The sequence below is a fragment of the Amphibalanus amphitrite genome, unplaced genomic scaffold (assembly GCF_019059575.1).
Source record: "Amphibalanus amphitrite isolate SeventyFive unplaced genomic scaffold, NRLGWU_Aamphi_draft 000352F_arrow, whole genome shotgun sequence".
Taxonomy (NCBI): Eukaryota; Metazoa; Arthropoda; class Thecostraca; order Balanomorpha; family Balanidae; genus Amphibalanus; species Amphibalanus amphitrite.
This window is the reverse complement of record NW_024881846.1, coordinates 555,352-582,293: the sequence shown is the minus strand read 5'-3', so window position 1 is coordinate 582,293 and position 26,942 is coordinate 555,352. Positions and strand designations below refer to the sequence as shown.

At 51.3% G+C, this 26,942-nt stretch overlaps 2 protein-coding genes across 3 annotated transcripts in view; one reads left to right on the top strand and one right to left on the bottom strand.

Moving 5' to 3' along the window:
* The first annotated feature begins 3,628 nt into the window (after nucleotides 1-3,628).
* On the top strand, nucleotides 3,629-19,869 carry LOC122389284. Its single transcript, XM_043381176.1, has 10 exons — nucleotides 3,629-3,749; nucleotides 7,928-8,088; nucleotides 8,530-8,771; nucleotides 9,273-9,499; nucleotides 10,695-10,865; nucleotides 11,369-11,480; nucleotides 16,702-16,873; nucleotides 17,617-17,862; nucleotides 18,197-18,465; nucleotides 18,940-19,869. The coding sequence occupies exons 2-10, from the start codon at nucleotides 7,947-7,949 to the stop codon at nucleotides 19,099-19,101; spliced, it is 1,743 nt and encodes a 580-aa protein (XP_043237111.1). The 5' UTR covers nucleotides 3,629-3,749; nucleotides 7,928-7,946; the 3' UTR covers nucleotides 19,102-19,869.
* A 5,329-nt stretch (nucleotides 19,870-25,198) lies between these two features.
* Nucleotides 25,199-26,942, bottom strand: part of LOC122389260 (raf homolog serine/threonine-protein kinase Raf-like) — a 32,789-nt gene continuing 31,045 nt past the window's right edge. For both annotated transcript variants that reach the window (XM_043381120.1, XM_043381119.1), the window contains exon 13: nucleotides 25,199-26,644. In XM_043381120.1, the coding sequence (XP_043237055.1) occupies nucleotides 26,450-26,644 (195 nt within the window). In that variant the 3' untranslated portion in view covers nucleotides 25,199-26,449. The remainder of the gene's footprint in view (nucleotides 26,645-26,942) is intronic.

The window sequence follows — 26,942 nt, the reverse complement described above, 5'->3', positions numbered from 1 at the left end:
CCAGCTCCGGCTCCGGTCAAAATATGCTGGCTCCGGCGGCTCCGGCTCCAGCTCCAGCTCCGGCTGCGCCCCCCTGTTTTCCGTCCTTTTCATCGACTTTTACATCGGACCCTCCCACCTTCAAAAAAGTTAATGAATTGGCATGAAAGTGATGTCACTCGGTTCAGAAAGAGCAAAAACGAATATCTACCAAATTTCATCGAAAAATATTCACCGTTTTTCAAGATAGGTAGGTATTAGACTTTTATTTTTGAATATGTTTCAACGCTAACTTGAGAGACATTGTAACAAATACCTAGTAAGAAAATTAACCTCACTCTCATTCTATCTAAAAGTAAATTCCGGATTCGAAATAAAACAAACTTTTTGAGAAGCATTCGGCATTGCGCCATCATCAGCTCTCTATGGCGCAATGCCGAAAGCTTCTCAAAAAGTTTGTTTTATTTCGAATCCGGAATTTACTTTTAGATAGAATGAGAGTGAGGTTAATTTTCTTACGACTTTTATTTTTGTTTACTTTTTGGGATCTCCGGCCTCCGCTGTTCCTAGCGATTTATTTCAAAGTGCGGCATTTGTTGCGCGGAAAGCAGCGTATACCACCGCGTGCTACCAAACGTTTTAGTCAAAGATTTAAAATCGTTAGATCTCTCCGCTGACGTCACAAATTCTAAGGGGGCATTCCAATGCATTAGCCCCTTAGAATCCGAAAACTGCAAGTTTGAAATTCCATTTCTCCGAATTAAAGCATTTTTCGATGTTGTGAGTGCCCTAACCGGTATTTGCAGGCCATGGCCACCAATTTGGCTATCTCAACTCAAAACTAATGTCAAGGTGGGATGGTTACTTTAATAGAGTAGGTAGGAATAACTACAAGATAGATGTATGTAGGTACCTAAATTGTAAACGTTCCTGTTTATTGAAGTGAATTTCAAAGTTTACTAACCGCGGTCTTGCCCAGTAGCGGCGGAACACCTTCAATTAAGGGGGGGGGGGCACTGCCGACTTTTGGTCACATTTTTTCCATGCAACGCCCATATAGGGCTAATGTTAAAATGCCAAAATCAAAGGGGGCACGGTGCCCCGGTGCCCTCCCCGTTCCGCCGCTTATTGCCGATGTCACCGTAAAACTATGATGAGTGATGAGGCTGCACTGGACTCGATTAGGTACCTATATTGCGAAAAGACCTTCCTGTAGGATTGCAAGCAAACATAAAGAATGCCGTCCTCTAAGCAACCAGCCTTCCGAGACCAGCAGCATTAGTTCGGGGTCAGTAGGTGTAACAATTTTCATTTAATATATTTATTTGTTCTTTTTTAATCCGCCCCCCCCCCTCCCGTTTTTCGCCAATAACTTCTAAAGGCGTTACGCCAGCGACGTCAAACTTTGAGTACCTTATCATACATCAATTTGACACGTTCCTTGAAAATTTGAGCGAAATCCGTCGGAAATTTTTGAGAAAATGACGTTTTAGTGACGTCATGTTCGCCATTTTTGCCTCAAAAACGGCAAAATTTCAAACGCCGCTAACATCTTCATTTTTAAAGGAATCAAGACGCAACAAAAAGGTTAGGTATACGTGATTTTACTTTGCCTATCAAATGGCTACCTCGGTTTTTGAAAATGTTGGATTTTGGCCCATTTTTTCTTAAAAAATGACGTTTTTTGGGAAAATAATCATTACATCCAAAATTTTGAGTGTATCGAAAAAACCGGAATATATGTCAGAGAAGTGGTCTATGTGCACCTACATGCCAATTTTTAGAAAAATCGTTTAAAAATGTGGGAGATATTCAAAATTTTATGACGTCACGACACACAAAAATTTTGAAAAATGAATTTTTTGGAAGTTCTAGACCTCGTATGGGAACAAAAATAGCACCATTCGATTTGCCGTGAAAAACTGCATCAGATAGACACCTTTTTAGGCCTTAACAACCAACTTCAAAATTTGACCTCACTTGACCTGACCTTGACCTGACCTCGACCTGAAATTCATCCAGAGGTGGTCCATATCACTTATTAAGTGTGCCTATTGAATTCTATGAGTAAAATGACCCATAAAACATGTGTCGCACATGCCCTTTTCTATATTTTGTTTTTGGTGACCTGAGCTGACCTGACCTGACCTTGACCTTGACCTTTGAATGATATTTTATGCAAAGAATATTGTTTTGGTAGCCTAAGAACACGTTTTGGGCAATCAGTCTCCGTCCATTCTTCGGCAATTACGGTGCAAGGCCGATACTGAAGAAACTTGCATTTTGTACCCTTGACCTGACCTTGACCTGACCTCTGACCTACTTAAGCAAAAAAATTGGGCTCCTAAGATCCGCCTTATTGAGAGCTTTTGATTGCCGTTTTTCCCGTCTTTCTACGACCATCGGTTCGGAAGTTAGACGGGGGAGGGGCAGAATCTGCCCCCCCCCCCCTGCAGGGCGCGTATGGCTGAATAGCCCAGCGGGGTGTTATTAATTATTACCTATTGGCTAGCTCTACAACCATAGTTGCCTTCCTATTGCTATCATAAATTTAGTACGAATGGTACTTCGTTCATAGTTGGCCGTTTTCCTGGTTTTCTCCTATTTCTTTCTTCTTTTTCTGCGTGTCTTTTTACCATCCGGGCATCGTTGCATACAAACTTGCATCAGGCAATGGTGGTTTTTCTTTTTTTGTGGGCTAGGCCATTTGAGTATACTACGATCATTTCAGAGCCACGGGATAAAAAGGATCAGGGGGAGGGGAAGGGGGCATTGGCCTGGACGACCACTAGCTGCCGCGGCGTAGCCCGTCCGAGAAATCCTCTTTCGCCAGTAGTAGTTGCTGTCGGCTGGCCTGAACAAACAACAAACCGTTCTTACGGTCTCCAACTGACTGCAAGTCGCCCGACTCGCCAAGTCGTTCTCGTTTCTATAGGCCGTTCCACACAGTGTAAAATTAATGTTAAACAAAATTCAAACGGCGTTCGATAGCCCTATCGAGCCCTACCGATAGCCCTATACCGATAGCCCTACTGGGGCTATCGAACCTTGTGACCCAATTGCATTGCTCTCGGCCCAACCGATGACGTCACGGGTCAGGTCAAAGGTCGCATTTTCACCGTTTACCTAAAGGGATTCCAAGAAATGCGTTGTAAAATCGAGTAAAATGCTAATGCATGTTATTGAAAATCATCGATGGAGCATGGATAGTCTAACACATATTTTGCTATTTTAGGTCACCAGTACCTACCCCGGTACTAGGTTAGTTCACAGAGGTCAGGTCAGAGAGGTCAGGTCATCGAGGGTCACAATATGATATGAAAGTGTCGTGTGTTACAAGTTTTATGGTCCATTTTACTTTAGTGCTTATACATGACAAATGCAAATGTGTGAGTTAGGCGACCTTTAGGGCCACTGTTTAGGTTGCATTACTCAGGAAGGTCAGAGTCAAGGTCAGGTAAAATAAGGTCAAATTTCAAATTTAAAATTTTTGCGTAAAATGGGTATTGATTCGATGCAGCTGGTCACTGGGAGTCTAATGGTGGTCTTTGATTTGCGCTACGTGGCTGCAAGAGTGCGGTCGGGTGGTGTTGTCCGTTTGTTGCAGCTGTTTTGTCTCAAAGCAGCGCAATTTATGGCGCGCTTTTGAAATTTCGTTTCAATTCTGGCGCAACCACTATTGTGTGATTTTTTTTTGTCTGTGTCCTTTTTTTGTTTGTTTCATTGATCTGGGGCATTCTTTTGCTTTTATATCAAAACACAACTCAAAGGTAGGTACTTCGTGTGTTTGTGGGGGCTGCCAATGCTAGTACCAGGGGCGGATCCAGGAATTTTCGGGAGGGGGGGCGGCAAGTCGAAATAGGGGCGACCTGGCAATCCGGGGGCGCTCCATACAAAGGGGGCGCCAAACCGTCAAAATCGGGAGCCAAAAGCCCGCGCCGTGCTATGGGGCGTTATCGTGCTCCACCTCAGGTTTTTCGCAAATATCTGAAAAACGGCTGCGCGCAGCGCTGCCATTTTCAGCATACCTTATCATGCATCTTTTTTTGCACATGTTGTAAAAATGTCTGACGCGGGTGATGGAAGGTCAGGTCACCAGGTTATGCCAAGTGACCTAGCCTAAGAAAAAGTTCAAATGCTTACCATTGCTATACCGACTGAACGATTGCTTTGAACCTTTCAGCGATTGATGAAAGCAACACTATTCATGAAATGTATATCTCGGAATTTCGATATCTGTGACCCAAGGTCAGGTCAGCTGTGCGACGTCTCCATTAGGTAGGGAGGTATAATTAAGTCTTTGGGAGAAAACTGAAAGGCATCTCTTTTGGACGAGCGCCATTCTAGACAATATCAAGCATTGGGATACATATAAAATTAACACACTGAATAAGAACATTGCACCTAGTGTGGCCACTCATTAGGTCCAAGAGGTCATGCCATGTCATGAAAGGTCCGCAGCAGTTTTTTTTTTAATAACTTTTGATAGATTCAAGCTAGAGCGATAAAAACACCTCAGCTGTGTTCAGCTCGACGATACGCATCGACTGCTATGCAGCATGACCTTTCCCGGTCAGGTCATGACCTTGACCTGAGGTCAAATTCTCAAAATTACCCTTCATAAGGTCACCCTTTAGTTTGTTCGACGTGTCTCGACGACAGAAACGCAATGCTGGCAAACGTAATGTCGAGACTCTCTTGAGTCAAAAGTTACTGCAGGAAAACATTGTTCGTAAAAAGGCTATTTTTAGAGTCTTTTGCCCTCTGAAGGCTAAACCGTTGACCTGAGGTCAAATCTGAGCGCAGCTCGCAGAAGCACCTTTAAAAGGGCTATCGAATGCGCTTTTCTGCGGCGCTATAGCTCTATTGGTTTCCGAGTTATGTGCCGCTGCTTCGAAAACGGAAAAATGTTGAAACAGGCAACATTTTACCTTTGATGACCTCTGGTGACCTGACATTCGACCTGACCTAAAAAATGACCGTTTTGTTTTCGTCTTGTTTTTTGACGATCTTTCGAATGCCGCTTATCGCGTGTCACTACGCGGCCCAGGAGCCGAGTTAGACGAGGGAGTGTGCCCCCCCCCTCCCCAGCAGGACACGGAAAACTCAGACCACCAGCACGGCACGGGTTAAAAGTCGTAGATGGGCACCGCTACCCTAGCAAAAGATATTAGGAAAAAGGTGACCTCCATTTACTGGTGCAGTCCTCCTTCTCCCGGTGATGCCCCCTCCTTTTTCTGGAAGCGTCTCACTTATGCTGGTATGCCTCACTTCCCGGGGGCGCCCAACCTCTGCTTGGATCGCCTAATCCATTATGGAGAGACCCACTTTGCTTAAGTCGCCTCATTTCTTCCTTCTAAGAACAACCAATTTGCTGTGGGCGGCCCACTTATCTGGGACGCCCATCTTCTGCTAGAAGTGCCCCTCTTCTTCCTGATGCGTCCCACTTCTACTACGAGTGCACCTTTTCTGTTAGGGCGCCCCTTTGCTGCTGAGGAGTCTTTTCTACTGTGAATAGGATGGCCCTCTCCTGTTTGGCGACCCCAAATTCTGCTGGAGGCGCCCCACTTCTGCCCAAATTTTGGTGGGGTGCCCCTCTCTTACAGGGGGCACTTCTCTTTTGCTGGAGACGCCACTCTTGTGGGGGCGCCCTTCCACTGCGGGGAACGTCTCTCTTCTGCCAGAGGCACCCCTTTTCTTCTTATGGGGCTCCTGTTTTTTTTTTCTGGGGCGAGGCGACCCTCTGCTGCTCGGAACGGGGCACACCTCTCCTTTTACTGGGGCACCGCCCCTCTGCTGGGGTTGTCCTTCCGCTGTCGTCAGTGGCGCCCCTCTTGGTAGAATATACTCCTTTTCTTTTTGTAATGGGGCGCCCCTCTTCTACCGGGGGCGCCCATCTGCTGCTGGGGCGTCTGACTTCTGCCGGATATTGTCAATGGGGCGCCCATATCCTGTTTGGCGGGCCCAATCTCTGCTGGAGGCTGCCTATTTTTGATTAACTTTTGCTGTGGCGCCTCTCTTCTGCTGGGGCGCCCCTCTTCTGCTTGGGGCGCCCGTCTCCTACTGGAGACCCCTCTCTTCTGCTGGGGCGCCCCTCTTCTGCCAGTGGCACCCATTTTCTTATTATGGGGGTCCTTTTTTGCTGGGGCGCCCAGCTGCTGTCAGGGCGCCCCTCTTCTCGGAATGGGGGCGCCTCTCTCCTTTTGCTGGGGCGTCGCTCCTCTTCAGGGGGACACGTCTCCTGCTAAGGGTGCCCTTCCGCTGCCAGGGGCGCCCCTCTTGAACAGAAGGTATTTTATATTCTTGTAACGAGACGCCCTCTTCTGCTGGGGGCGCCCATCTGCTGCTAGGGTGACTCTCATCTGCTGGGAATAGGCAATTGGGCGTCACTCTCCTGCTTGGTGAGCCCAACTTCTGCTGGAGGCGCCCTATTTCTGCTGAACCTTTGCTGTGTCGCCGCTCTTCTGCTCGGGGCGCCCTCTCTGCCGCGGGATATGGGCGCCTTTTTCGGATGGCGGGGGGGGGGGGGCGGCCGCCCCCGTCGCCCCCCCCTGGATCCGCGCCTGGCTAGTACACCTTTCCTTTTGGTACATTATTTTTACTGTTAGACTGGAGCTGGAGTTTCGCGTTTCCTGCACGTTTTGCCATAATCATAATGGCTGTTCATATTAATATTGTGGTTGCAAATAAAGTTTTGTTGGTCCGTGTGTGATAAATGATGTTTTTTAGGTAAAAAATTCAGTTGATGCCTTCACTGAAAGAATTTTCAGGTTTGCTGCTGCCTACTCAAATTTAGCCACTCGTAACCACAAATTGCTTCCTTAAATAAAATGTGTCATGGTATGAACTTTTTCAATATCATTTTTTTTTGCTGAGCTTGTCCTGTTTGGGCCTTACCAAATCTGGGGCCTGACTAACAAGTGGATAAAATCAGCTCGCTGGCCAGCTGGTGACATACGTGATAGCTATGGCCTTTATTGATATAACAGGGTAGTAGAATTAGATGGACATGAACACGTAAAATGGCACTCATAGAAAATTGATGGATGGATTTTTATTCGTTTAAATGAAAATCTAGCAATGATATTTAACAAGCACTGCTCACGCCACCATATGGCGCCAGCTGGCAAATAATTGTAATCCAGAAAATAGTACAGCCCACCTGCCACCAGTTTGAGTATCTACCTTCTCAACATAAATAGACAAAAATTAACCAGCACAACGTTTCTTATAGGTATCTTGAGTACAACTCTTGACGCACCCACCCAAGGTTACTATGTTATCCCAAGGTACTTATTTTTAAAATTATCATGTTGGGTCAAACTTAGGCTATGATGTGGTATGATAGGTAAGGTTAGAGTAAACTAGGTCAGGCCAGGAAAGGCTATGTCATATTAGATTAGTATATTCATTCCAGTTATTCTGGTTGATAATAGCCATACAAGGAAATCAGGTAAATGTTAAAAAGCCCAACTCATTTTCAAAGCGTGAATTTTGCATATTTTTACATTATTTGACATCTTGAATCCAAATATGATACTTAGGTACATTAACATGTGGCCCAAATACAAGGAAAAAACATAATCAAACCTGACCTAACCTTACATTTCTTTTGTTGCACTTATGTATCAAGGGTGTCACAGTTGTAGATTGAACCTTTTCTGAACAAATACCGGAAATCCTAGATGAAGATTTGGCTTAAAATCTGTGCATAATTCTTAATACTCTTTGAGCATCTGACTTGCCCCACGGTTGTGGCAAGTACCCAGTGGCCAGTGGTCTGTGGAGAGAAGTGAGAACAGTACTTTACTTATTAATTGTGCTTTGAGTAGCATGTTAAGTGGGTACCTCGTTTGCATTTTGCCCTTTGTTAAGCTATATAAAATGTGTCCATTTAATTGGTATGTGACAGTGAAGTGCAATTCATCATGTTGTGTACCTATTTCAGAGTAGTACCTATATAAAACATGCAGCTGCTGCTTTCTGATTTGCTGTGGCTAATCACAGTGACTTTTGCTGCTCTTGAGATGGAACCCAGCCAACAAAGCATTGAAGAAGGAAAACAACAGTATGAAATGCTAACACAGAAAGCTCAGATACCTAATTTTGGTAAGTTTCCTTTTTACTGCTGCATAAATGTTGAAATTCATCGTTAGATTCATTCTTAGAAAGAAAGCATCTAAAGCAGATCCTTTATTATCTGAAGCTACTTGATCATTTCAGTAATTTCAGTACATAGTTGTTTGTTATATATGCCCACTTAAATCTTTTATTTCTTAATTCTGGTGATAGGTTATCATATATGCCATTATTTACTCTGAAATAACTTATACAAAATACATATTCCAGCATTTTAAGAAAACTGGTCTGAGAGAATTACTGACACTGTACTTTTCTGTTTTCCAGTTGTCCTGTGCATTTCTGTTTTGTTAGTCCTCATTTATGCCATGTATGCTATGGATGGCATTTGGACCTCAATTTTCTTGCTTATGTTAAAATTTACTGATCTGTATCTGTAACTGTAACTGATCAGCGGCTGTGACCCTTCAGGCGAGTGCTGGACGGCGGCACTGGAGGAGCTGCGCCGGGACTGTCGACACTTGGATGACGTCACCCAGGCGCGGCTGGCGCTGCGGTTCGCCTCCTGCTTCCTGCAGACCTCGGGCCTGCAGCCAATCAGCTGCCAGGAGATGGATGACGTCAGACCGTGCCTGCGGCGGCTGACAGACCGACAGTTTGACAGCTACCGCGAGTTCTTCACCCACACACAGAACATGTGCTCGTTTCTGCAGGTACGAGACTTTCACTTCTGAAATGTAGATGTGTGTTTCTAGGTGTGCTACGAAATGAGCTTTCATGTCTATTTGATTATTCACGCCTCACGGTGTGTCGTTTGTCAACGAATCAAGCCCAGCATCTCACATTTTGTCTTTTAGTTATTATGCATGGGACAATGGTTCAATGTAACCTCCGGTGTAACCTATGCCATCTTTCTGCCTTAGGTATTAACTGGGGGTGTATCACCAATGAACTTTGTCCACTCATCCCTCCACAGGCGCAGATGTGACACCAGCAAACCTTGTCAATCCATCCCAACTCCAGGTCCAAGTATGGCACCATCAGATGATGAAAATGCATTCGGGGGCGCGTCTATTAGGTAAGCCAACGAAATTGCATAATCTATGTAACAGTTCCTTCCTGTAAATGTGTGACCCCATCCCTGTCGTTCTCCCCAAGTCCAATCTCTGACCCTCTCCTCACGAGATGTTTTCTGACTCTCCCCACCCTTCCAGGTCCAGGTGTGGAACCGTCAGACGGGTCGTCTCATCTCCCGGCTGGGCTCGGAGGCGGCCGCCGTGGCCGAGCGCCTGGAGCGCTCCGGTACCGTTCAGGAGGACATCCTTCGGGCTCAGGAGCGCGCACTGGGCAACCAGCAGCAGCTGATGGACCAGGGCCACAGGATGTCCAGGGACGTGGACACGTGGAGGGAGAACATGCAGCTCATGGTGCAGGACTTCAGGTGAGTGAGCGGCTTGATGGAAGGACATCAGACTTGCTGAGCTAGTCTCTGTTCTTTACTGATGTGGATGTGGCATTCTCACTTATAGCCATGTGATCTTCAGTTGTTGCGACAGCGCTTGCCTTGATCCGCCTTTCTGCAGTTATACTGTATCTGTCGGTAATGAGGTCAATGTACCACAGTGCGTGATATTCCCCAACCTCGGCCGCCTACTCTCCTCACCTATCGCAAAGTTACCGCGAGGTAGCAGCCTAATGCCGATCAGTTGTCGCCATTCATTAATGTTAGCAGTTTCTTGTGACCTCTGCTGCAATTATCTTTGTGTCGCTGCGGGAAATTTCTGTTAATCTGCAGCAGCCTGGTGGTGAACTCACCCTTTCGTTTATTTCATAAACTAAGCTCAGGTATCGATTCAATTGCCCTACTACCCGCTCACTGCTGACCATTATTTTGCGGCGTCCGCCGTTGACCTAGCCGTTCGTTCGTCTAGTTGCCCCAACTGCGACTTTTTACGGCGTCCTTTCCTGGAAACTACGGATAGCGCCCCGGTCACGTGTCATCTCGCTCCAGTTTGCTGTATCTAAGGACGCATTGATCGGTGCGCAGTGAAGCTCATTGCTCGGTGTTGCTCACGACATTCGATACCCAGCGGTCAGTGACGTCATTACCGGTGACGTCACGTAATGCAGGTCAACCGATCATATTCAGTGGCGAGCAGATTTATGTGAATTGTTTCGCTACATTTCAACGCACCCGCAGTGGTGATGGATAGGTGTGTTGAACGGTTTCCAATGATCAAGTGTGTGGTCTGCATGACGTCATCAGAGCGACGGGTCAAACACAGTGGAACGGAATGTTCCGCTGAAGCAAGTCCCAGTGGAAATATCTGGAAACTGCTCACCAACCTTTCATAGCAACGTAAAACCCATTGGTAGGCAAAGCTTCTTTGACAGCGGCTAAATTATTCAGCAGTTGATTGTTGATCAAAATTGCCTTTAAGGCCAGAATATGTCCAAGAACCTAAGATGCTCAGATTTTTATTTACCAAAACCCAGATGCGTGCGTGAAGTTTTCGGCGTGTTACCAGTTCCACTTGGCAATTAGTCATCGGATTATCATGCGTCTATGAGCTCCTCGTCACAAAAGTGAGGGAAGCTCTGCTCTGCGCTGACTCACGCTCCTCTCACGCCCCCAGGGAGCAGACGGCCGAGCACCGCGACCTGATCCTGACGGTGTTTGACCGCCTGACGTCTCTACAACAGCTGGTGCTGGACCGCTTCAGCTGGTTCAACTCGCTGGCGCACTATGTGGCGGGTGTGCTGCTCGTCTACCTGCTGACGTCCACAGCGAGAACCGCCGGCGCCAGGTCAGGAGAGGGTTGGATAATTGTTTTATTTTCACCTTGCTAACTGTATGTTGTCTGATGTTGTCTACTAAATTTATTAGCAGCTGTTGGTCCCTTACAAAATAAGAAAGGTACAGTCCACAGCAGAAGTAATGTGGGGTTTCAGTCATGGGTATGTTCTGGTTCTGAAGCTTAGGAACGATTAGCCAGACTACAGTGAAACTTTGAATGTAGCTTATATGTATCGTCACCCTTGCAGCTGCAACTTTAGCTATTGACATCTTCTTTTCGATCACTCCGCATTAAACAATCGCCAGTCAAAGCCAACCGTTGAGATTGGTAAAACCCTACATTACTTTAGCGGTGGGCTGTACCGACTCTTCAACCTCTGGAAACCAAAAGTACGTCTTGCGCACTCAAAAGTACGTCTTGCGCACTTCGCTAGGCGCTGCGTTTGTTTCTTCTCACGATTGTAGACTTGTGCTTCCCAAGCTGACTGCTTCTCATGCCTGTACCATTCCCAGACTGTGGCTGTTTCTGGTGCTGACGACCAACCTGGCTCTGGAGCGGCTACTGGCGGCTTACTTCATATCGGCCGAGTCGCCCCTGGAGGCCAGAACAGCTCAGCAGACGGGGGTGAGACTCTGTGGGATAGGAGCGATGGCCCTGGTGGGACAGTTTGTCCCATTGTCCCTCTGTATACCGTGGATGAGACTGGTAGGTTGGGATGTGGGACGGTTTATCCCACTGACCCTGCAGATAGCGCTGAGACTCGGTCGGGGCTACAGGGACAGACTCGGCTCCCTCCTTACTGACTAGGGTGCGTCTCGGTGACCGGGCCCGGGACAGTTGGTAGGTGGCGCTCTGGACACCAGCGACGGTGGCAGGCAGGGCTGTCTGCTCAGGTTTCTACATATGTGTGAGGCTGGGGGTTACTTCTGTTTTCTACTGTCGTTTGCGAATTATGACAGCTGCTTTGATTATGAAGTAGGTATATTGCGGATAACTTGAAACTGCGAAGTATCCACCCTCATTTGCTTCATTATCAGCTTAGTTTAGCCTAACCTGATAACCCGGTCCGGTGGTACCCTGTAGAGACCGCTCGTGCTCAGAGGTCAACCTGTATTGGTCGCTCGCCAGTCAGTCACTGCCACAGACCAGTCCACACGACACGCTCGTCCACTTTGAGCCTCAGGCAATATGCGGGTCAGCCTACCCTCCCGGCTCCCGCATGCGCAGACGCAGCCGTATGGTGGGGCCCGTATCATAAACGCAGCTACGGTAATATGTACGGTCAGGGCCTACGGAGCTCGGTGAAACGTAACAGTTAACACCAATCCACCGTACAATACACTCTCCTCCCTTTAACAAATAAGTTTAGATAACGAAAACACACGTTACGCCTGGAAAAACTCAGTTTGTTTCCGCACGCGAGATGATCTTCGCGGAGCCATCTCCGTAGCCGATGCAGGCACAGACTTCGGAAGAGCTGGCTCAGCTGGCAGAGGCATCGCGGGCAGATCCTTCGTGCCGGGCACCGTCGAGGACCCTCCCGTCGGCTGCGTCGCCGCAGCCGTCAGCGAGCCACCGGTGTCAGGGAACGGTGCCGGGTGCGACCCCGTCTCCGGTACGGTGGGCAGACCAGTGCAGACGGCCTCGGCAGCCGGTGCGGCCGTCAGCTGCTCCGACGGGCTGAGCTGCTCGTGAGCAGCTACATCAGCAGCAGGTCCTGTGACGGGATAGTTTGCGTCAGTTTTCCGCATCAACTGATCCTGATGACGACGCCAGATCCTACCATCCTCTAATTTGACCACATATGACTGCGATCCATCTATACCCACAACTACACCTGATATTCACGTGGGTCCCACACCATAATTGCGAGCATATATCGCATCCCCGATGTTCAGCTGTAACACTCGGGGTACAGCAGGGTCATGATTCAGCTTCTGCTGCAGCTGCTTCCGCTGAACACGGCTCTGCAGGTCAGGATGAAGAAGGTCTAGCCGGCTCCGGATCACTCGTCCCAGCATCAGCTCTGAGGGTGACACAGACGTAGTTGAGTGAGGGATTTTCCTCTGATACAGCAACCACTCAGCCAACACAGTCTCCCAGTTCCCATCTCCACTGCGCTTAAGAGCCTGCTTAACGTCACGAACTGCCCGCTCTGCTAGCCCGTTGCCTTGACTGTGACGTGGCTCTATCGTTCTATGTTGAACCCCATTAGCCGCCAGGAACTGCTGAAAATCCTGTGAGGTAAACGTCGTAGCATTATCAGAGCAGAGCATGTCAGGCAAGCCCCATCTTGCAAACATACGTCGCAATTTGACCATGGCTGCTTGCGAACTCACACTTGAGCACGGCTCAGCCTCAACCCACTTTGAAAAGGCGTCCACTACCACAAAAATGTACTTGCCTTTGATTGGTTCCGCAAAATCCACATGAACCCTTGACCATGGGCGTCTCGGCCAGGGCCACATACTCAGGTCAGCCCGATGAGGGGTCGGACGACTCTCCTGACACGCAGAGCATCGTCTGACCGCCATTTCCAGGTCACCGTCAATCTGGGGCCACCAGACGCAGCTCCTTGCCAGTGATTTCATCCGGCCGATCCCTGGATGGGCAGAATGCAGCTCTGAAATCACAGACTGGCGGCCCTTCTGTGGTATCACGACCCTGTGCCCCCACAGCAGCACGCCTGCACACACAGACAGCTCCCAGCGTTTCTCTGAAAACGGTTTCAATGCCGGGTCAGCTATCTCGGGCCACCCGCCCTTCTGCACCAGGTTCATTACTCTGGAAAGAACGGGGTCACGAGCTGTCAAACGTGCTACTTGCTTAGCATCAAATACAGCATCCTCAATCAGCAGCACCAGATCTTCCTGGCCAGAGCCATCTGCAACTGGCAGGGGAAGCCTGCTGAGGGCGTCCGCGTTACCCATGTCTTCCGTGCGCCTAAACTGGATGGCATACTGGTACGCAGACAACTTCAATGCCCACCTACGAATGCGAGCAGACGCCATAGCCGGAATGTCTTTGTTTTCTCCAAACAAAACTACCAGCGGCTTGTGATCCGTGACCAGTATGAACTTATTACCCAGCAAGTATTGATTGAACTTTTCTACCGCGAAAACGATCGCGAGAGCTTCCCTCTCCAACTGAGAATACTTCTGCTCTGAAGAGGTCAGACTTCTTGACACGTACCCGACAGGACGCTCAGCTCCATCCACTTCACGCTGAGCCAGTACCGCTCCAATGCCTCGAGACGATGCGTCACAGACCAGCACTTGCTCCTTCGCCGCATCGAAGTGAGCTAGAACAGAGTCCGAGGTAAGGACACTTTGGGCCCAGTGGAAGCTTTTCCGCTGTTCTGGTCCCCATATCCAGTCCTTGTCCTTCTTGAGAAGGTCGTACAGCGCAGCCAGCCTCTGAGCGCGCGCTGGTAAGTACCTGGAGTAGTAAGTCAACAACCCAAGAAAGCTTTTCAGCTCAGACACGTTCCTAGGTTCAGGCACTGACCTGATCGCTTCAGTTTTCTCAGAAGTCGGGGAAATTCCATGCCTGTTGACCACGTGACCCAGGTACTCAACCTGCTGAACCAAAAACTTACACTTATCTGCTCTGGCTTTTAGACCCGCGTCTTCAAGCCTAGAAAACACCTTCTCCAGCGTGGTCAGGTGTTCGGCCTGTGTCTTTCCACTCACCAGAACGTCATCCAGGAAAACAATGACGTTGGGTATGCCCTGGAGAACCTTTTCAATCTCTCTCTGAAATATACCCACAGAACTGTTGATGCCGAACGGGAGCCTCGAAAATCTGAGAAGACCTCGTGAGGTGTTGATGGTCATGATGTCTCGAGAGTCCTCGTGAAGAACTAACTGATTGTAGGCCGAAGCCAGATCAATTTTCGAGAATACGGTACCTCCCGCTAGCGTTGCAAACAGATCCGGGACCTGTGGCAATGGATATCTGTCCAACCTCACCGCTCGGTTGGCCGTCAACTTAAAGTTGCCGCAGACTCGGACATTCCCGTCCTTCTTCAGCACCGGCACAATGGGCGCCGCCCAGCTGCTGTTCTGCACTTCCTCCAGGACGCCGCTGTCGATGTCCTTCTGGAGCTGGGCCTCCACCTTCTCCTTGAACACATAGGGCAGAGAGCGGGCCTTGCAGAACCTCGGTGGTACAGTACGGTCAATGTCCAGACGTACCTTTACCCCCTTCAGCTCTCCCAGGCCAGGCTCAAAGAGGCGCCGATACTTCTCCTTCAGGCCCTGCAAGGAACTGGTTCGAATGGCGTGCACTGCCCGCCAGTTGAGGTTGATGTGCTCCAGCCAGTCTCGTCCTAGAAGGTTAGTCCTGGCATCTTTTACCACCACAACTGTCAGGGCACGGTGCTGTTTGCCTTCATACCACACGTCTGTTTGAAACTCTCCCAACAATGGTATGAACTGACCCGTATACGTTTTCAAACGAGATGAGCACATTTTGAGTTTAGGTTTTCTGTTCAACTGTTCAAACGTATCCTGCCCAATCAACGATACGCTAGAACCAGTGTCAATCTCCATATCTACATCTGTACCTTGAAACTGAACCAGACAAGAAATGGGAGGTACACTCACCCGATGGACCGCTTCCGTTCTGCAGATCTCTTCATCCTGTTCCGCACGGCCAACATCTGTCGTGTAGTCCGCCTCCCATTCTTCATCTGCTTCAACGGCGTTTGCTCTGCCCTGCTGCCTCCGAGGTCTGACTGTCGTCTTTCTGACTGTGCACATTTTAGCCAAATGTCCAGCTTTCGAACAGTTGTGACACTTGTACGACGCAAAACGACACACATCAGGTGAGTGGGTCCTCCCGCCACAACGCCAACAGCGAGCCCCTGGACGAGTTGACTGACCTGACGGCAAGCCTTGCGCCCTTACCTCACATACCTCTGCCGGCACTGTACCCGGTGTGCCGGAGATCAGGTGAGCGTCTCTGCTGGAAGCCTCTATCGCCAGGCAGATCCTCTGTGCTGAGCTGAAGTCCAGGCTGGATTCTGACAGCAACCGCCGCTGCATCCGAGGATCCCTGATGCCGCAAACAAACTGCTCAGTGAGTCTGTCATCAAGCGTGGCTCCAAAACAGCAGTGCTCGGTAGCCTTCCTTAGCACAGAAACAAAATCAGCAACGGATTGGCCTGCCGTTCGTTGACACGAGTTGAACTTGAATCGCGACACAATGACAGATGGTTTGGGTTCTTTGTGCTCCCTTATTACTTGCAAAAGCTCATCAAACGACTTCTCAGACGTCTTAGACGGTGCTATCAAGCTACAAATAAGCGAAAAGGCCTCTTTCCCACATACCGTCAACAGCGTGGCGCGTTTCCTGCTCTCGCCTTGAATGCCGTTACATTCGATGAAGTAGTGCAGACGCTCCTCCCACTGGCTCCAGGAGTCCGTCGCCGGGTTGAAGGGCTCCAGCTGCAGGGTGGCCGACGCTGCCCCATCCATGGCCGTAGAAGTCGCCCCGCCGCGCCGGTTCAAATCCTCGTCGCCAGTGTAGAGACCGCTCGTGCTCAGAGGTCAACCTGTATTGGTCGCTCGCCAGTCAGTCACTGCCACAGACCAGTCCACACGACACGCTCGTCCACATTGAGCCTCAGGCAATATGCGGGTCAGCCTACCCTCCCGGCTCCCGCATGCGCAGACGCAGCCGTATGGTGGGGCCCGTATCATAAACGCAGCTACGGTAATATGTACGGTCAGGGCCTACGGAGCTCGGTGAAACGTAACAGTTAACACCAATCCACCGTACAATACATACCCACATGCCGCGCCCTTCGCCCTGACATGCCCACCGTTGTCGTCGTTTTCAGGCGCTGCTGGACAGCTCGGTGTGGCTGCTGCGCCGGGCGGCAGTCTCCGTCTGTCTGCTCATCCTGGCCGGCACCGTGTACCGCTACCGCGACCTCAACGCGGCCAACAACCAGCTGCTGCTGGAGCTGCACCGGCAGCACCGCGAGCTGCGCGCCTACCTCGCCGCTAAGGGTGAGTGGGACGTGCCTGTGGCCGTGAGAACAGTGACCTGTCCCTGTGAGAGCCGTGGAGAGAGTTGGAACCGTTCGTGTGAGAACTGTGGTTGTTCATGTGAAAACTATGCCACTGTCCAGTTGTGGCTGCCTGTGGCTATCCCCGCGAGAACCTTGGATGTGCATATGAAATTATTAGGAACCATAGCTGCCCCTTTGAGAACTGTGGATGTCCTTGTAGTAATGAGTAATGATGTGAGCTGATGTCAGAATCACGGCTCTCCCTGTGATAATTTTGACTTTGTGAACTGCCCATGTGGGAACTGCAGCCGTTCCCCTTCAGAACAAGGACTGTCCTCTGTCAGAGCGTCCCTATTCCCGTGAGAACCGTGACTGGTTGTTGTCCATAATTTTATCGAGCTTAGTTACGATATGTTTCCGCAGCTTTTCTGTGCTTTCAAATGATGAACGTGCTAATTCGCTTATTAATGTACGAGCCTATACCATAAACCAGTTATACTGTGATTGTCACTTTTGCATGATGTCATGAAAGTGCTTTGCGGAAAATGGGACAGAATGGCACCGGCTGGCAGCCTCAGCAGCTCACAGCTTTGACGGATGCATTAAATACCAGCCCGCTTTTGTCCAGCTGCGTACTAAATCGCTCCATCCCATGGCTGAATGAATGACAACGCTAACGCCAGCCAAAAATAACGCCTGTCCGTCCGTCCGCCTGTCTGTCTGTCCGCCGCCCTCGAGCAGGGATGCCGGTCAGCGACGTTACAGATGGCGCCACCACCACCTCACCGGGTGTCTTCACCGGCCTGCGGAGTGGCGCCACCCCGTGGCCAAGGCGGTCACTAACGGGCCTCCCTGACCTGACCCCGAGACTGGCTGGGTCAGGCTCGGAGAGGACCGCTGACCTGAAGAGGTCGGGGTCGCGGCACGCGGTGTCCGCCGCCGGAGACGTCACGGATGGAGGAGGTTCGGCGGGGCCGGTGTTACGCGGTAAGGATCGGCCCGCTGGCGGGGGGGGGGGGTGTCATGGGGGGAGGGGGTGCTCCTTGTCCTGTGTGCTGCCGCTGGGAGCTACAGGTCATTGCTAATTGTTACTGGGTGCTTAATGCTTATGCGTGCTTCTGGATCTATTTCACGGTTGGCTTCGCCGATGCCATGAAGTGAAAGTGGCTTCGCAATCGCTGAATGCAATTGCGCATGGCTTGCAACTCTGCCATGCTCTGGTGATACTGTCAATATATGACACCTTTACCACGCTGACTGTATCGTCTTTGGTTCCTGTCTATCCTTGCCATGCTAATAACCGCCTGTGTCGTTCCCGCAGAGCTCTCCCCGCCTGCCGAGGAGGGCGGCTCGGACTCCGTCTCTCTGTCCAGTGACGCGTCCCTCTGCCGGGCCGTGTCGGTGCCGGCCGCCGAGGACCCGCCCCGCAGGCGGCGGCCCAGTCTGGTGGATGTACTGAGCGGGTCTCTGGAGCTGGGCGCGGCACTGAGGTCGGCATCGCGGGGTGATAGTTCGCTGGAGCTGGGAGCGGCCCTGAGGTCGGCCGCCTCCTCCTCACGGGGGAGCAGCTCACCATCAGAGACACCTCAGGTGGGCCACCGTTCACGGGTCGGTATGGTTGGGAGACGGGGAGTTTGTAGTTTGTACAAAGCTTTCTCTTTGCGGTCCTTTGCAACTTAAGTTTATGACGATTTTAAGTAATGTGCTGTTTATATTTTTGTTCTGCCACTACCTATAGCCTTATGTTGAACTTGAAGTTTCACTGTACAGTACACATCAGTTACAAGCCCAGAAAAACGCAAGTGTTCAAACCTCGGTCACCACCGTCAACACTGCTGAACTACATGTTCAAGCTTCAAATATATCAGTTGCTGGATCAGTGTCCTCAAGTCCGCAGCACTACCCTCAGCCCTGCCGCTGAGGTCCCTTCGTCCACAAGTACAACCGTCTGCCCTGTCGTTGTATTCCCCCTCTCGCCCCCCCCCGCCTACAACCCTGTCACTGACCCCCTCCCTCATCCACAGCCGTCTACCCCTTGTCATTGACACCCCCTCTCGTCCACAGCCGTCTCCGGGCCGGTACAACCTCCGCACGCGGCCGAGCCCGGTGGGCGGAGGGTCGCCGGCGCCGCTGCGGTCCCCTGCCAGCCTGTCTCGGGCCGCACAGCGTCTGAGCACGCTGACAGAACAGCAGGAGGTGCTGGTCCGCCGGGCGCTGAGACGGTGAGGGATGCTCCGACAGGGGTGAAGAGAGTGGAGGGGAGGGAGAGAATCTGAAGGGTTAGAGATGAGGGGTACGTGATGCGGTTAGTTGGGCTGTGTACAGTCTGCTATGATTCTGTGAGTGGAGGTAAGATGCGTGCAAATTGACAACAATGCCTTCTGCTTGTATGTTTGTGGAAGGACAAGTCTCAAATGCCAATGGTTTCTTAGACAATGTGCCTTTTGGAAAGGCCGTTTTGTGCTATGGCACGATCAACCAGTCTTCCAAAGTATGCGATCTCAGGGTTATGATATAATTTACGCACGTCTGTGAAGTCAGATGTTTTGATAAGGGACCATTTTGCGTGGCCGAGGTGTGCTTTGTGTATTCTTATCGTAGTTCCAGCAAACATGTGAACAAACATAACATTGACGTGTCGATTGTATTTACCATACAGTGCACAGCATGCAACGTCCTCTTTTTATATATTTATTTACATGATTGTCTCAACCGCTTACAAGCGTACGATTCACAATAATGCTTGATAATGTTTATCCATGTGTCTTGATAGTAATTGTACTTTGACGGGCATTTTGACCATGAGCTGTTTTGCCATTAATGTTAACAGCTTGTGAGATTGAAGCTTCCTACCTAAATGTATCCAGTGACCAGTCGCTAATTAGCATCTCGGTGCTGTTGCATTAATAGGCTGGAACGACTAGGCCAGGCATAATATGAACTGCAACTCTGTCACGAAATTGAATGACTTGAACATAATACACGCATATTGTTGTAAAGCGGGTTTAGAAAAGCATATTCAATATGAGCGATGTTTAGGAGACTAGCGAATATTTTCGCACTAAGTGCCGAATGTCATTCTAAAATGTCTCTGCCTAAAGGCCGCCCCACACTGGACCTCGCATGCGGGCTGCGAGTTTGCGGGTTTTGAGTTTGCGGGCATAATACTAATTCATAGAGTGATTAGACCGTTCCTTTATGGTAACTTCATGAATGCAGTGAAGCCGGTACACCTTCAGAAAATTACATATAGTCGCAATACCAGCGCAAAGAACCAAAATTCGACTCCAACGAAAAACCCGCAAAACTCGCAGACCTCGCAGCGAGTAAAGTCGAAAGTTGACTCAAAATAAACTTTTGGAATGCGATGCAAGGTGGCTCGTAAGCTAAAAACATGCAGAGTCGCCTGTTAGATGGTAGTGTGTTTCACTCAGCTTAGATTGTATGATTTGAACTTGAATAAACCCGAAAACCCAAAAACTCGCAACCCGCATGCGAGTTCCAGTGTGGGGCGGCCTTTAAACTGCTGGGTTATCAGCTTTCCAACCAGCATCTCGAGGGCTGCCCGTGGTTGGGCGAGGATGCATCCAAGGACTAGTGATAAATGTACATTAACCCGCGCCCCGTTGGGCTCTGCCGAGCAACGCGCCCGGTTGGGGGGGGGGGCCATTTTGGCCCCCCCCTAAGATCTCGAGAACCACGCAACATAGCGACAAGCGGTAAACGGCGTTGGATAGCCCCAACGGGGAACTACCTTGTGACCCAATTTTATTGACCTAGGTCAAACCGATGACGTCACAGGTCAGGTCAAAGGTCCAATTTTCACCGTTTACAGGCACTTCAAGAAATGCGTTGTAAAATCGAGTAAAATGCATTTCATTGAAAATCATCGATGGGGAAATGTTCTTCAAACACATATTTTGCTATTTGAGGTCACTGATACCAGGTCAGGTCACAGAGGTCAGGTCACGGGGGGGTCACAATATGAAAGTGTCGTGTGATACATGTTTTATGGTCCATTTTACATGACAAATGCGATTATATGGGTCAGGCAGCCTTTGGGGCCAGCTTAGATCACGTTTTGGTCAAGGTCAGGTCAAGGTCAGGTCAAGGTCAGGTCAAATTAGGTCAAATTTCAAAGTTAATATTTTTGCATAAAATGGGTATCGAATCGATGCAGCTCGTCACGGGGAGTTCAATGGTGGTCTTTGTTTTGCCGTACGTGGTCTAGAATTGCTAAAAATTGAGTTCAAAAATTTGACGTCATCATTTTTGAACAGTTTTTTCGCTATAACTTGGCCAAAAAACGAGATATCGATCTGAAATTTGGTATGTATATAGAAGAGCGCTGGAACTATCACATATATTCCGGTTTTTTCGAAATTCGGAAAACTTTTGGATTTTTTCAAAGTTTTTCTAAAAAAATCAATTTTTTGATTTTTTTTTGGTCAAAAACCAAAAATTTTGAAAATCCGAGATAGCAGTTTTGTAGCGCCGCTTTTTGTCTACTAGACCATATAAAGAACTTTGAAATTGCTTGATAACTGTAGATTTGGTGAGCGTTTCAGGATTGCATGTTTTTTGCTCATTTTTGCTCGAACATGACCTCAGTTTGACCTCAATAACTCCTGACCTAAGGTGACCTAAGACTTGAAATTTGGTGTGAAGGTGTCAAATTGATGCCCGGGAAGGTAATGAAAATTTGGCGGCGCTGCGCGCCGCCGTTTTTTTGCTATTCAGGAAAAACCACAGGGGGGGGGGGGCCAAAATGGCCCCCCCCCAACGGGGCGAGGGTTAAGTGAATTGTACTACGTCACGTCAAGCGTCTTTAGTGACCTTCACGGCACTTCATAGTCAGGGAAAGGACGACACTGATCACTGACATTATCAGTGTCGTAGATAATTTTAAGATGGGTTCCGTTGGCCCCTCCGTGGCCGAGTGGATTAAAGCGCCGGAATCCGACGCTTAGCCGGTAGTGAGAGCCCGGTTCAAGCCCCGGTGCGGGCGGCCACATTTAGCTCCTACGTGTAATGGCGTGCGTGTCTGTGGCAGGGGCCGCACAGAAGCCAGGTAACGTGAGTGAGCGGAGGGGGCCGTGTCCAGTCGTGAGGACACGTTAAACGTTCGGACAAAATTCTGCCATACAACTGGAATTGCGCGATCGGGTGGTGGGGTCAGGGTCAGCACAACAAGCTATGCTTAGTGCGGGCTCTGATTCCTCAATCCACCCATTCAACCATTCGGACTAAATTTATAGAAAAAAAAAATAGAGGCAGTGACGTCTTAAGTGCAAGGTGACGCAGCATGGTGTGTCTGTTGCAATAGCCGACGGTGGCGGATGCGCCTCGGTGACCGGCACATCGACCAATATCACATCTCCAGCCCTTTGCAGGACCAGAGCTATCACCCCTGCATACCACCCACAAACCTCATACACCACACGTGAGCTCGGTACGCGTGCGCCGCGCCGGGCAGACGGATCTGCCTGCCGGCCACCACCGTCTCTGCCAGAAAACAGACGGCCGAGGCGAGCGATCCGGCCACCAGGACCAGGAAGGCGGCGGCCAGGTCGGCCAGTCGCAGCGCCCGCTGCGGGGGCGGCGGACGCGGCGGCGGCGGCTGGCCGCCCTCGTTGTGCAGCCAGAACTCGACCAGGCCCGACTGCAGTAGGCGCTTGACGATGGTGTTCAGCGGGCCCTTGTAGCAGGCGCCGTGCGGCACCGGCCACGCCAGGCCTGTGGCGTAGAAGCGTGCGCGTGACACGTAAAGCAGGTGTCGGTCGGGCCGGTGGCTGGCAGCGCGCCGCACTAGGGCCAGTTCCTCCACATAGGCCGTGTCCGGGTGCAGCTCGACGTCATTCAGCGACTGTGTGGCCGGGAGGAAGGAAAGCCGCTGCACCAGGCCGGCCAGCGCCGAGTCCGTACCGCTGAAACTCTCCAGGTACTCGGTGACGGCCACCTGGGGGTACGCCTTGATGTCCAGCTGCGAGCGCGCCAGCTGGTCCAGGCTGTCGATGGCCGGCGGGTAGCGGGACACGGAGAGCAGTGAGATGAGCCGGCTGCGGTAGCTGATGGCGATGGTGAGCCCGAACAGCCACCAGGCCACGGCCAGCAGACGGCCGGCGGCGCCGCGCACCGGCAGCTGGCCGGCCTGGTGCAGCAGCGCACCAAACAGCACCAGCGCGTGGGCGCGCGAGCCGCCGGCGCCCGTGTCGACCAGCACGCCGGGCAGCTGGACGGCCAGCAGGGCGCAGCCCAGCGCCAGTGCCAGCAGCAGCCAAGTGGGAGGGTCGAACGGAGCCGCCACGGCCAGCCAGCGCGGCACCGGCGCCGGCCGCAGCATCATGAACGAGTTGGGCTCCACCTGGTGCGGGTACGTGAAGTCGACGGCCGTCAGCCGCTCCAGCGTCACCGATATGTCGCCGATGGCGATGTCGGCCTCGCCGCGGGCCACCATACCCACCACGCCTGTCCACGAGCCGTTCTCCAGCCGCGAGCCGTAGACACCCTCGTCACTAAGCGGCGGTGTGTGCGTGTAGGTGAAGCCCAGGTGGCGGGCCGCCGCGTCTATCATGTTCTTCTCGACACCAGCGAAGTGGGAGCGGTCTTTCGGGTCGGGATAGTAGGCGTAGTAGGTGTCTCCGGCTGCCGTGGAACTAATGCGCAGATGTTCTCCGCCCAAGTGCGGCACGTTCGTCTGGAAGAAGGTGGCATTCCCCTGGCCGTCCCGCTGCGAGCGGCGCACGCGGTGTCTGCTCCACGCGGCGTCCCACAGCAGCTCTGGCCGCACCCTGCGCTGGAAACACTCCAGCTCGAAGCCGTACACTCGCTGAATGGAGCCGCTCTGTCCGACGGTGTCATTGCCGCTCTCGGTAGCGTTGTAGCCATAGTATTCCTCCATCATAATGGATAGCGTCATGAGAGTCTGCTCGTGTCGGACCAGTCGTGCCGCCAGCGACCGCTCCACCGGCTGCAGGGGCTCCACGACCAGCAGCCGCGTGCACAGGTCACTCCAGGCATCCAGGAGCCGCACGGAGCGGCGAGTGTCGGCGCCGCGCCACCCAGACCCGTGCACCAGGTACAGACACACCTTGCTGGAGGTCTGGTGGAAGGTGGTGACGGCACCCGGAGGCAGCTCTAGCTGGTTGATCTCCAGGGTGCGGGTGAACTGGTGGAGACGCTGCCACAGGAAAGACGGCTCTTGGGTGAGGTGGTGGACCACCAGCACGTCCTGGAGGGAAGTCAGGTGCTGCAGCAGCGAGATGAAGCTGCTGTCGCCGTCCTCCGGCCAGCCGCCCAGACTGTCGTCGGTGATGGTCGGCCGCACTCCCTCCGCCACCTTATGACTGAGCCGTACCTTCTCAAAACGGTCCGGCAACGCTGAGGTCAGCTCCGGCTGCTTACCACCAAAGATAGTCTCATTGTAGAATCTGCGTTCGGTTGGCTCACTGCCGTCCCGTTCATGTCTGCTCAACACGGGACCTCCTAAAACATCAATCACCGTTACCTCGTCAGTCACTTCAGCCACTGCCAGCGCGCCCAGCACCGCTACCAGGACACACACGAGCACCGAAGCCATGCCGTCCCTACCAGCCACCACGCGCCTTTACCGCCTACTGAGGCCGCGGGACGGGCCCTACATGTTTTTACTACATGGGTTTACTGCTGCCAAGCTCAATGTCGTTACTCGACCGGAGCGTGGCCGGCATTCTCTATCCCCGCGGACATGGTTCAGGAGGGCAAACAGCTCAGTTTGGAGCCGGGGCAACCGCCGATCCAATGAATAATCGATACACAAACGTCCTTGGATAACAGTGCATCAAACCAGAGAACAAGAGGCGCCATGGAACCAACTTGTTCTCCTGACAAAACAATGCCAAGTAACACCCCTTTGAGAATGTTTCGCCAACATCGCTCGCATAAGCTGATACCTGCTTGTTGGAAAGTCCGGCGGTCAATTGAAGTAGGCGGAGACGCGTATTGGATTACCGTTCATATTGGAGAAATTCTCTCAGTCACCGACAAAGTTTGATCGGAATCTCAAACCCAGCTGTTTTGGGTCGTTAAAAAGGGGCCACGACCATCATTTGATGTCGTCAGGGAATGCATGAACCCGCTCAAATCCGATATATTCCCAATTCATTTGCCTGGATGTTCCATGATAACCTACCTCTCGTACATTGAGTTACCAATGAAAGCACGGTCGATGGAAGCACATTATAGCCCGCCTCGGGATAGATTGTACGTCATTGAATCGTTACAACGGAACCGCGCACCAGCCTCTGTTCTCTGCTGAAATATTCCTTCACAATAATTAGATACATTTCGTTCAAATATCGGATTTATTTCAGTCATGATGTCACATATTCTTACCTCGTCTCGCTCGTACTATATACAGACATACGCGCACAAGCCGGGAGGTCGCAGCTGCGCCATCAAACCATCAACAGAACATAATGACGATGACAATGCGTGCAACAGAATCGCGTATGAGTGCAGCTTTCGTAACACAACCGTTGGGAGACCGCGTGACGCCGACTAGAGAAGATTGAACGGCTGGCACCCGCCTGCCCGCTCGCTGTATCACATGTACGTCGGGGGAGCAGGGGGCCGGCGGGCCGAGCGCGCCGCCGCCGCCGATGGGCGGGGGAGGGGAGGGGGCAGGAGGGGGCGCCGGGCGCAGGACGTGTCGGCGGCAGCAGGGCAGAGATGTCGGGAAGAAGGGGAGATCAGCGCCGGAACAGGTCGCGCATGGACGGTACCCACAGGAGCAGCGGTGACAGGAAGACGGAGTCTGGGGAGCGCGGACGGCTCCGGCAGGGGTGCGCCGCGCCGCGGGAAGCCACAATTTCTACGACACGTCCCAGCCGGGTGTTGGAACTAGGATGAATTCGTAGAGCACCCTGTAGGCCGAAGTGGTTTGTAATCGATTTGTGATATCAGCGGTAAACTAGTACCTACTCAACAAAGCAAGTGGAATGGGGTAGGATGGGAGGCAAAGTCCACTACTTTGGACGACCTTTTTAGAGATCGAAACGCTTCTGTATCAGCATCTTTCTGGCGGATAATGAGATAACCACCAAACGATGGCTAGAGACGGTTCAATAATAAAATCGAGATATCATATGCAAATCAGCTCCTGGCTTGCCAAATTGATTGAGATTGGGCATCATAAAGACAATCAAAACAGGCCATTACGACGAAATCACTTATTGCTAAAATCATGATCAACTTCAGCTCAGACTTAATGACTCAAAATGCAAGTGACAACAGAAAGACACGACGTATGCGGTATGGCTATACCACCCTCTAGAAAATCACATGCAAATCCCACACTTTTGGGGAGAGGGGTACCTAAATCACAAGCACCATCCGCTGACCTTACGAATGCCGTCAGCGTCTGCAAGTTTGAGACTGACTGTCCAAACGAACAGCAGCACCTGCCATCTTGGTGCTCGCGGATGGGGGAGAGGGACCGGGACGGGCCGGGGCGAAGGGAGCGGGCGGGATCGGGCAGAGGGCGGAGGACGGGGCGGCGGGCAGAGGGGCGCCAGGGCGGGCCGGCCGGGCGGGACTAGCCGGCGTGGTGGAAGGCGAACGCGGCCAGTCCGCCGTGGCCGGGCGTGCGCGGCGACGGGCACGCGTAGGGCGGGTACAGCGAGTACTCGTCGGTCTCGTACTGCCGGCTCATTATGGGCAGGTACGAGTCCGACTGGGAGCGCGCGATCTTGGGAATGTTCTGCAGGATCGAGTCGATCCGGTCCTCGATCTGTGGACAGGGGGAGGGAACGGTCAGCGGACAAAGCACATCAAATACTGATAATGAGTTGTAGTGGTGATGAGCTGAGTAATTATTGACAGGTGCACTAGGATGCAAAGCACCGATATTCACTTCAAACCACAGTGCATCATTGGTTACAAAATTGCTGGTCACAAGCTCAGTTCAATTACTTTATGGACCGTGCACATGAAGCTTCAAATTTGAAAAAAAAACTGCCAGCTGAAGTGACCATTAAGAGCAGCTACCTAATCCATACTGAAGGCAATGATGTTGGTCTAAATTCTTA

Coding starts and splice junctions, on each gene's coding strand:
- LOC122389284 (XM_043381176.1), top strand. CDS start 7,947: ATGCAGCTGCTGCTTTCTGATTTGCTGTGGCTAATCACAGTGACTTTT. Junction 16,874..17,616: donor CGCCTACCTCGCCGCTAAGG/GTGAGTGGGACG, acceptor GCCCTCGAGCAG/GGATGCCGGTCAGCGACGTT. Junction 18,466..18,939: donor CACCATCAGAGACACCTCAG/GTGGGCCACCGT, acceptor TCTCGTCCACAG/CCGTCTCCGGGCCGGTACAA.